Source organism: Oncorhynchus tshawytscha, linkage group LG19, assembly GCF_018296145.1.
Source record: "Oncorhynchus tshawytscha isolate Ot180627B linkage group LG19, Otsh_v2.0, whole genome shotgun sequence".
NCBI lineage: Eukaryota > Metazoa > Chordata > Actinopteri > Salmoniformes > Salmonidae > Oncorhynchus > Oncorhynchus tshawytscha.
Window position 1 is genome coordinate 55,865,217 of NC_056447.1, and position 11,130 is coordinate 55,876,346.

General features: G+C 42.2%; 1 protein-coding gene across 2 annotated transcripts; it reads left to right on the forward strand.

Moving 5' to 3' along the window:
* The first annotated feature begins 233 nt into the window (after positions 1 to 233).
* LOC112235177 (small VCP/p97-interacting protein-like) lies at positions 234 to 8,533 on the forward strand. 2 transcript variants are annotated; one of them, XR_006079415.1, is made up of 5 exons: positions 234 to 995; positions 1,342 to 1,383; positions 2,710 to 2,774; positions 4,820 to 4,930; positions 6,957 to 8,533. XR_006079415.1 is itself a non-coding variant. In XM_042301958.1 (4 exons), the coding sequence occupies exons 1-4, from the start codon at positions 933 to 935 to the stop codon at positions 6,963 to 6,965; spliced, it is 225 nt and encodes a 74-aa protein (XP_042157892.1). In that variant the 5' UTR covers positions 473 to 932; the 3' UTR covers positions 6,966 to 8,533. The 2 variants fall into 2 exon arrangements, 1 of the variants encoding a protein (XP_042157892.1); XM_042301958.1 differs by lacking the exon at positions 2,710 to 2,774 and having other exon boundaries at positions 473 to 995.
* Positions 8,534 to 11,130: the final 2,597 nt, after the last annotated feature.

The following is an 11,130-nucleotide window of genomic DNA, read 5'->3' on the forward strand; positions in this document are numbered from 1 at the left end:
GGTCAGATTAGGAAGGAAGAGGTGGTGTTTGCTCGACTGCGCCTAGGACATTGGGGGCGGCAGGTAGCCTAGTGTTGGGCCAGTAAACAAAAGGTTGCTAGATCAAACCCCTGAGCTGACAAGGTACAAATCTGTTGTTCTGCCCCCTGAACAAGGCAGTTAACCCACTGTTCCTAGGCCGTCATTGTAAATAAGAATTTGTTTTTAACTGACTTGCCTGGTTAAATGAAAAAATTGTACATCGAACTGATCATTACATCTGGTTGGCAACATGTGAATGGTCTGTGTATGATCAATGAAACGATGGAGCATGTATTGTTGTTAGTATGTTGAAGAGACGGAAAGATTGAAGTGTTGGAGAGGTTTGGAAGGGGGATGAGGGAGTTTTTTTTTTAGAAGTTAGTAGGGCTTTTTTTTTTCCCTTCTTTTTTTCTCAGAAGTACTGAGTTAGGTAGGAGGATTTAGAAATGTGGAGCTAATGTTGTGATTGACCAGACACTCCAGCACAATAGGTGGTGGCAAACACCTTTTAACATTTGTTTGCGGACCCCCGTTATATCATAGAAGAATAACAAGCCCGTCTGAGTTCTTATTTGGTCTTGAACACAGCTCGTATTCTGTGTTTACATTGGCGAAGTCTTCCCCCCCACCCTGTCTTTCAAGTGGACGTTTTTCCAAATGACCCCGTCGTTTCAACAAGTGGTTAGATGGAGAGAAAAAAATATATCAAGTGCTTATAGTTAGTTAGCTCGTAGATTTATCAAAAGCAGAGTGGGTAGACACTTTTTGTCGATGTGCACAAGAGTAACTAACTTAACTAGCCCATTTTGCCTGCTGGGTTCTTCTAGATGTAGCGAACTAAATCTAGTCAAGTAATTTAGTCAACAAACATTCAACACTGAAAGTAAACATTTTGATTTCCTTGCTCAAATATGGGGATGTGTTTACCGTGCCTTGGTGGATCTGGAAACGACTTGTCCCCCACAACAGATCGAGTAAGTAACTAGTTACAGTAGCTAGGTTCATTATTAGTTTGGGTGCTGGCGGTAACTAGCGAGTTACACTTTATACAGTATATATATTTATACACACACACTATTGTCCATGTTTCAGGTCAACATCGTAAACAAATTGTTTCATTTTGGAATCCAACTATATGTACAATGTAACATGAAACAGCATAACCAACAAACACCAAAACAATCAGATTTATACGTTTCCATGCAGATCTCTGCTCTTCTGGTTTTGTCGTTTAATATATATATTTTTCTCATTAATTTCATTAACGTTATTTAAAAAAAATTTCCTTATACTCCACATCATGTTCTGCTTCCTTCCCAGGAGACAAGGAGACGCCAGCTGGCTGAGCAGAGACAGAAAGAGGTATGACTGTTTTGGACAAGTTTTTATGACAACCATATAAGGTAGGCTTACACTGGTACAGCGAAGGGCTGGTTTCCCGGACACAGATTAAGCCTAGTCCAGGGTTGAAAAGCATTTTCCATGGAGATTCACCGTTAAACATTTCTTTTTTTAGTCCAGGACTAGGATTAATCTGTGTCCAGGAAACCAGTCCTATATAGCCTACACATGGTGGTCCTGTGTGGCTCAGTTGGATTAAGGTGTGGTGAGGTTGTGGGTTCAGTTCCCACAGGGATCCTGTACACCACTGTACCATGAGTCATTTAGCTTGGATGGGTGTCTTCTAAGTGGCATACTGTAGACAACCACTGAACAGTCAGTAGAGCTGGGCGATACGGACAAAAATCCATATTGGGATAAATTGCCTGAATTGAGGCAATAACGATAAAGTTTATAACAAAAACATTTTAAACTACTACTAGTTGGATGGTTGTAGCCATTAATTGTTCCATTAACAACAATCAGTCATATTTCATTTAAAACACATTTCTCTAGTATAGGCTACATATCGTAATGAACAATATCCGCAAAATGCCTGTGATAAGTGATCGGTATGGTTTATCATCTCAACTCTACTAGTTAATCTCAGCAGCCAGCCACTCTCCAAGTCTTGTTATTCATATAGCGTAGAAGAGCTTACTGAGACAGAGTGGAGTCTGCTGGGAGAAGAGAGAAGGCAGTGATCTTATTAGCTATCCTTTTTACACTATCGTGTTAACTGACCGGAAAACCCTACTGTGCTGGCTCCAATCCTTTCCCAGCACGGTTCCAGCAGCTACAGATGTAGGATCTTAATGTGATCACCCTGTTGCAGGAGAACTGTCCGGCAATGCAGGACATTTAAAACTTGCAGTGTATTTTGAGATTTAAAAAGTCTTCTGAAGTTTGTAATTTTCACTGTGAAATTTCAGACTCGATTTTTTTCCCTTACGAAAAATGTATCAACTCCTACAAATTTTTTTTATTTAAATTATAATACACATAATAATTCACATTTCCTGTTGCTGCGTAATTAAGTTTGGGCTGTAGCAAACTGTCTCAAATTAAGATCCTACATTTGTACGGTAGATGTGCCGTGTAACCAGGTCAGCACACTGCAGCTCGGCTTGATTCGGCTCAGTAGTGTGAAAAGGTTTGCCTGTATAACGAGCCTTGAACCAAGAAATCCAATCTAGAAATCCAATTTATGGTGTTTGTACCCTTTTGTTGCAAGGCTACTAATGTCTCTTCAATCATAATGTTTAGTAGCTCCTCATAAGACTGGTGGGTATTTTTACTGTTATCCAGAAATTCTTCAGTCAAAGCCAATTGTATCCAACCCATAAAGCATGTCGGCCTACTAAAGCATCGAGGTGAGTATGAAGACCATGTTATCAATGTCTTGACTCGGCTGGTATTTCCTCCCACCACCCACACCACCCACCTCTCACTTCTGGCGCTGCACACTTTGTCATTCTGTCTTAACTTTTTAAAACCGTTCCTTACCCTAGTTCCCAATCGGTTTGTGCTGTCTTGCCAGCTCCAATGGTTATTGTCATTCCTTTGACCACAGGAGTTGGCAAGATGGCACAAACAGATCTGGGACCAGGCTATAACTTTTGCTTTCCCTGACACAACACTATATACTGGAGCTTAATGCCTCTAACAGATCTGGGACCAGGCTATAACTTATGCTTTCCCTGACACAACAATGGAACTTAATGCCTCTAACAGATCTGGGACCAGGCCTCTTGCCACATGGGAAGACTCATATAATCCAGCACGTGTCAAACAGCTGGCAACTGGGTTCCCACTAGATAGCACAGCCACAAAGTCAAAATTGGCTAAATTGTAAAATTCATGAAAACAAAAATCTGATTTTTTTTTGTTGTTGTCTCAATTTAAGGTAAGGCATAAGGTTAGCAGTGTGGTTATGGTTAGGTTTAAAATAATATTTTAAGAAGATAAATTGTAGAAGTAGGTGGTGTTTATGACTTTGTGGCTGTGGTAACTAGTGACGACCTGGCAACGGCTATATATCTGCATTAACTGTACTGAATGTGTCTCAGAAAGTCTGACATCTGGCTGCTTTGCCCAATGGCGAGCACTATCCTCTCTCAGGAAGTCTGGCTACTCTGCCCAATGGCGAGCACTATCCTCTCTCAGGAAGTCTGGCTACTCTGCCCAATGGCGAGCACTATCCTCTCTCAGGAAGTCTGGCTACTCTGCCCAATGGCGAGCACTATCCTCTCTCAGGAAGTCTGGCATCTGGCTGCTCTGTCCAATAGCGAGCACTATCCTCTCTCAGGAAGTCTGGCATCTGGCTGCTCTGTCCAATAGCGAGCACTATTCTCTCTCAGGAAGTCTGACATCTGGCTGCTCTGTCCAATAGCGAGCACTATCCTCTCTCGGGAAGCTCAGTTTGATATGCAACGCTTCTGTATCTAGCATTTAACCGTACAAATAGAATTATGTTCAACATAATATTTCTAGTCAGATAATGACATGCACATGTAGCCTGTATTCTAGTAAAACTCTTGTCTGTAAAAGCTCTCAATTATGAGAGACCCATTTCTGAAAAGATCAATGAAGTGAAGTGAACAGAAGATAATGAATGAACTTGTTTCAACTGAACACATGATGAGAGACGTTAGTGTTGAATATACTGTTACAAGTCTATGGACCATGGTCTAAAGTAGTGCACTATATAGGGAATAGGGTTCTATAGGGCCCTGGTCTAAAGTAGTGCACTATATAGGGAATAGGGTTCTATAGGGCTCTGGTCTAAAGTAGTGCACTATATAGGGAATAGGGTTCTATAGGGCCCTGGTCTAAAGTAGTGCACTATATAGGGAATAGGGTTCTATAGGGCTCTGGTCTAAAGTAGTGCACTATATAGGGAATAGGGTTCTATAGGGCCATGGTCTAAAGTAGTGCACTATATAGAGAATAGGGTTCTATAGGGCTCTGGTCTAAAATAGTGCACTGTATAGGGTTCTATAGGGCCCTGGTCTAAAGTAGTGCACTATATAGGGAATAGGGTTCTATAGGGCCCTGGTCTAAAGTAGTGCACTATATAGAGAATAGGGTTCTATAGGGCCCTGGTCTAAAGTAGTGCACTGTATAGGGAATAGGGTTCTATAGGGCCCTGGTCTAAAGTAGTGCACTATATATAGGGAATAGGGTTCTATAGGGCTCTGGTCTAAAGTAGTGCACTATATAGGGAATAGGGTTCTATAGGGCTCTGGTCTAAAGTAGTGCACTATATAGGGAATAGGGTTCTATAGGGCCCTGGTCTAAAGTAGTGAACTATATAGGGAATAGGGTTCTATAGGGTTCTGGTCTAATGTAGTGAGTGCCAGTGGGGACACAGGCGTGTGTCTGTAGCTGCCATTCTGACCTCTCCATCTCCTCTTAGACAACCTCCAGGGGCGTCAAAAACCCCCAAGCAGTTGAGAGAAATAAAAAGAATAAGGAGATGGAGAAACAAGAGATGAGACCGTCTCCACCTGGAGGAGGAGGGCTGAAGGTTAGTCCTCGTATTTTCAACACAGTGAACACAGATTATGTCATGTCACAGTCTGCCTGCAACTTCAAGAGGTGAGTCTCTTAACGAATCGGCACACCTTTGAGAAAGGCAAGATGGCCTAACCTTGTATTCTTTGCTGGCTTATAGATATTATATAAAATAAAATAAATTAATGATATACAGTGGGGAGAACAAGTATTTGATACACTGCCGATTTTGCAGGTTTTCCTACTTACAAAGCATGTAGAGGTCTGTAATTTTTATCATAGGTCCACTTCAACTGTGAGAGATGGAATCTAAAACAAAAATCCAGAAAATCACATTGTATGATTTAAAAAAAAAGTAATTAATTTGCATTTTATTGCATGACATAAGTATTTGGTACATCAGAAAAGCAGAACTTAATATCTGGTACAGAAACCTTTGTTTGCCAATTAGAGATCATACGTTTCCTATAGTTCTTGACCAGGTTTGCACACACTGCAGCAGGGATTTTGGCCCACTCCTCCATACAGACCTTCTCCAGATCCTTCAGGTTTTGGGGCTGCCGCTGGGCAATACGGACTTTCAGCTCCCTCCAATGATTTTCTATTGGGTTCAGGTCTGGAGACTGGCTAGGCCACTCCAGGACCTTGAGATGCTTCTTACGGAGCCACTCCTTAATTGCCCTGGCTGTGTGTTTCGGGTCGTTGTCATGCTGGAAGACCCAGTCACGACCCATCTTCAATGTTCTTACTGAGGGAAGAGGTTGTTGGCCAAGATCTCGCGATACTTGGCCCCATCCATCCTCCCCTCAATACGGTGCAGTCGTCCTGTCCCCTTTGCAGAAAAGCATCCCCAAAGAATGATGTTTCCACCTCCATGCTTCACGGTTGGGATGGTGTTCTTGGGGTTGTACTCATCCTTCTTCTTCCTCCAAACACGGCGAGTGGAGTTTAGACCAGTAAGCTCTATTTTTGTCTCATCAGACCACATGACCTTCTCCCATCCCTCCTCTGGATCATCCAGATGGTCATTGGCAAACTTCAGACGGGCCTGGATATGCGCTGGCTTGAGCGGGGGACCTTGCGTGCGCTGCAGGATTTTAATCCATGACGGCGTAGTGTGTTACAAATGGTTTTCTTTGAGACTGTGGTCCCAGCTTCAGGTCATTGACCAGGTCCTGCCTTGTAGTTCTGGACTGATCCCTCACCTTCCTCATGATCATTGATGCCCCACGAGGTGAGATCTTGCATGGAGCCCCAGACCGAGGGTGATTGACCGTCATCTTGAACTTCTTCCATTTTCTAATAACTGCGCCAACAGTTGTTGCCTTCTCACCAAGCTGCTTGCCTATTGTCCTGTAGCCCATCCCAGCCTTGTGCAGGTCTACAATTTTATGCCTGATGTCCTTACACAGATCTCTGGTCTTGGCCATTGTGGAGAGGTTAGAGTCTGTTTGATTGAGTGTGTGGACAGGTGTCTTTTATACAGGTAATGAGTTCAAACAGGTGCAGTTAATACAGGTAATGAGTGGAGAACAGGAGGGCTTCTTAAAGGAAAACTAACAGGTCTGTGAGAGCTGGAATTCTTACTGCTTGGTAGGTGATCAAATACTTATGTCATGCAATAAAATGCAAATTAATTACTCAAAAATCATACAATGTGATTTTCTGGATTTTTGTTTTGGATTCTGTCTCTCACAGTTGAAGTGTACCTATGATAACAATTACAAACCTCTACATGCTTTGTAAGTAGGAAACACTGCCGATTTTGCAGGTTATCAAATACTTGTTCTCCCCACTGTAGGTCATTTGTTTTGAGTTAGAATAGTTCAATGATGCAGCCCGAAACATAAAGGGTTTTTAATGTCTCCGACTACATGAATGGATCTGGTTCATGTTTGCCACATATCACCCACTTGTTGTTGGAATGTTTCCTGTTTCTCTCAACGGATCATTTATTTGTCTTATGCTTTTCCCCTTTGAGGAGATGATGTCTATTCCACTCCTTTAATACCATGTTTTCTTCTGTTTTGTAATGGCAGGTAGGCTAAAGATGGACATGGAGAGATCCTGGAAGTCTCAATCTAGACTGAGGTTCAGCTAACAACATGAAGAGTGTTGGTACCAGTTGACTTGAAAAGGCTTTTTTGGGGTGTTGGCCCTTCTACGACATTTTTAAATATTTTTTTAAATAAAAGCTTATTTTTTTTAGAGGGGATTGTTTGCCAGGCTTCGACACTGGTAAAAAAATAAAGATTCTACTGCCCAATGTTGGCAGTGTGAATCACAGGACGTGCCTCCCTTAATGCCAAGATATACAAGAGAATATGCAAGCCAGCCAATGGAGCTTTGGAACAGACAGGGTGGCATAGCTATGAATAGAATATACACACTCAGAGGAAATATGCTCACACTACATCCATAAACTGTACCAGGCATCTTGCAGCGTACTCTCTCTTTGTCCTCTCGCCTCACGCTCCTCCTTCTTTCTCTCAGCCATTTCAACTTGGCCAGCTTTAACATCATGGTGCTTACATGATTACTTCTTTTGCAATCGTTTCAGACATTTTGAACTTTGAGGAATATTCTCATTCTTGTGACCTATTTACTGTATAGTACATTTTCCTTCTAAAATGATTTTATTCAACAAAGTCCTTTTAATGTTCAAAATAGGCCTAGATGATTCAAATGACGTTTTCTATTGTAGATCAGTGTGAAAAGAACTACATTTCCCATACCTACTGATGAACCACATGAATGTTTTAGAGTTCATGCACCAGCACTATTCAGTTTACTTTTCTATTGTAGATCAGTGTGAAAAGAACTACATTTCCCATACCTACTGATGAACCACATGAATGTTTTAGAGTTCATGCACCAGCACTATTCAGTTTACTTTTCTATTGTAGATCAGTGTGAAAAGAACTACATTTCCCATAGCTACTGATGAACCATATGAATGTTTTAGAGTTCATGCACCAGCACTATTCAGTTTACTTTTCTATTGTAGATCAGTGTGAAAAGAACTACATTTCCCATAGCTACTGATGAACCACATGAATGTTTTAGAGTTCATGCACCAGCACTATTCAGTTAACATTTCACTTTAGTGTTTAATTTTCATATGTCTGTGCAATATAAGTTATTTGCTACACATTGTAATGGTTTCTATCGGTTTGTAATGTATGAAGAAGATGCTTTATTTAAATGAGAAATTTGAGTTGTGAAAGCCTGATGAAAGTGTTTATGCATGTCACGAGTCCGACCGAAGGTGGCTCCCCTTCCCGTTCGGGTGGCGCTCGGCGGTCCGTCGTCGCCGGCCTACTAGCTGCCACTGATTTCTTTCCTCCCCCTCCTTATGTGTTTATTGATAGCACCTGTTTTGAGTTGGTTGTAATTAGTTGGGCTTTATTAGTCAGCCGGCCCGCCCGTTTCTTTGTGCGGGATTGATTATTGTAACCCTGGTGTTTGTTATTGTCGAACTTGTTGGTTGTATGATCGTGTATAGTGCTGGACTGTTTTCGTTCCCCGTGTCTGGGGCATTTTGTTTTGAGCACCCAGTGTTTAGTGGGGTGGCCGTGGTTCACCGTGTGTTGCATTAAAGGAGCACTATATTGAACTCTCTGTTTTCCTGCGCCTGACTTCCCACTCACGACACCCAGTACCTTTCATTTCAACCTGGGGCCTGTTGCACAAAACTAGGATAAGGGATTAAGCCAGGATATCTTGGTGATCCTGGCTCAATTGATCCGTAATCCGGTTGCACTAAAGATGGATAGGGGGCAGGAGGATATGTTATGGTATAAATTACCATGGAGATTTATTCTGTGGAGCTAGCCTGCTCCAGACCAGGCTAAATTCCAGGATCTATTTAATCTCATCCCTAATGTCAGTCAGCAGTCACCACAAATGGAAACCAATAGTTATTTCACTGCTCACTATACATTGTTATCACATATAACTAGACCCACTGTTATTATTTAAACGTTTGTGATCATTAATTTCAATGATTTTGGATAAAAAAATGATTTTTAGATGATGTTGCTATCATTAGATAATTTACAGTTTCCCATAGACTATAAGGCTATATATAAAATGATAGAATATTAGGGCCACAGAGGGGAAAAAAACACAAGTCATAATATTGTAACCAGTTGTTTTAAAGGAGGACAGTTGTTAAAATGACAGATGTGGGGCATTTCGTGAAATTGTACTTCAGTATGGTTTCATAAACAAAGACATGCTGATGTGCCAGAATATTAAGTATCACATTGTCATAAGTATCAAAACTGTAAAAACAATATGTAGCTTTTCTGCAGAAAGAACCAGCCTCATAAATTTATGACTTTATCCTTTTTCTTCAGTGTGGCCCTAGTACTCTGTCATATAAACAAATACACATTCCATATGAATATAAAAACACAATGTGTAACATTATGTTCCTTTATTGAATAAGGACAAAACAAAGCAGGTAAACCATCAGCTCCTTTCGAAACTGAAGTCACAGTGACTCTACAAGATGGAAAGCACAGAATCCAAGCATATTATACAAAATGATACATACACATTCAAAGGTCTGTATATAACACACCCTGCATGTCTGCACACTAAAATAAATGCAGGACAAATCCATACACATCAACTGAACAGACAAATGAATGGATGCAGTAGCCTCCCTGCAGCCTTGTATTACACACAGTATACCGCACAAACATCATAAGAGGCCAAATTCGTCAAAAACGAACCCAAAAAAACCCAAATTCCTCTGCCACCGCAGGACATATTTAACCAAAATTGAAAGCACACATACTAACTAAAATAATTCAACACATATTGGTCCCTCAGCAGCCGACCACTGTCGTCATCAGGGAAGATTGCCGGATTGTCCCAGTCCATGGCTGGTGGCACTCTGGGGGCCCTCTCCTTCCTCAGGCAGGCCACATTGTGGAGGACAGCACAAGCCACAGTAATATCACATGCCCTAACAGGGCTGACCCTTAATTTGTGAAGGCAGTGAAAGCGTGCCTTCAGGAGGCCAAAGGTCATTTCAACTCTGGCCCTGGTCCTGGCATGGGCATGGTTGTAGGCCTGCTGTGCTTCCTGGGGGTCTGTGAAAGGTGTCAGGAGAAAAGGCTGGCAGCCATACCCCTGTCTCCCAGCAACACACCAGAGAATTCACCTGTCAACACAAAATCTCATCATTACTACCTCATAAACACAGTGATATTCTTGACACAGCCATGATGGTTATAAATAGGGGTTGTGTGGCTTACCTTGTGATAGGCACTGATAGATTTCAGAGGCCCGAAAGATTCTGGAGTCATGGACTGAGCCAGGCCATTTTGCCACAACATTGCTGATCACACAGTCAGCATTGCAGACCATCTGAAATCATAAGATGAGGAATATTACACCAATCAATGCACATCACTGGCAATGCAGAGTGTTCGTCAATGGACAATATCAAAAAGTTATGTTCACCTGAACATTAATGCTGTGAAAGGATTTCCTATTCACAAAATCGGCCTCATGGGCACCTGAGGGGGCTTTTATCCTTATGTGTGTGCAGTCCACTGCACCAATGACATTGGGGAAACCTGTCACACAAAGTAATGAGTATCCTACTATGTGTTAACAGTTGTCCTGTAATTTGTAGATCCTCTTACCTGCAATCCTATAGAACTCCTCTTTGATGTCACAGAGTCTTCTGTGGCCAGGGAAGGAGATGAAGACATCTGCTAATGCTTTGATAGCCAGACACACACTCCTTATTGTGCGGCAAATTGTGGCCTTGTTCAGCTGTTCTGCATCCCCCACTGAGTACAGGAAGGCTCCACTAGCAAAAAGCGCAAGGCCACACAAACCATTTGCTCCACACTCAGTGCATGGCTCCGTGCAGTGCGGTGCTTAATCCTGGGACCCAGTAGTCTGCATAGATACCTGATGCCATCTGCAGAAAACCTGTATCTTTCATATAGATGGTCATCAGGGAAGGCCAGTGGGTCCAACCGGTCCCTGAAGACCCTTTCTCGCCTGAAGGCTCTCCTCAGCACAAGTGCTTCTTCATCCACCACATCTCGCACGAATGGGCATGCCATTGTCAGAGCAGAAAGGAACACACAATTTTGGGCCTTCATATAGGCTAGTGGCCACACCTGGTGCTGGGGGTGGGCAAAAGAGGGCGATGCCTTATAACGATGACTTGGTTGTACTGAT

Coding starts and splice junctions, on each gene's coding strand:
- LOC112235177 (XM_042301958.1), top strand. CDS start 933: ATGGGGATGTGTTTACCGTGCCTTGGTGGATCTGGAAACGACTTGTCC. Junction 996..1,341: donor TGTCCCCCACAACAGATCGA/GTAAGTAACTAG, acceptor CTTCCTTCCCAG/GAGACAAGGAGACGCCAGCT. Junction 1,384..4,819: donor CTGAGCAGAGACAGAAAGAG/GTATGACTGTTT, acceptor ATCTCCTCTTAG/ACAACCTCCAGGGGCGTCAA.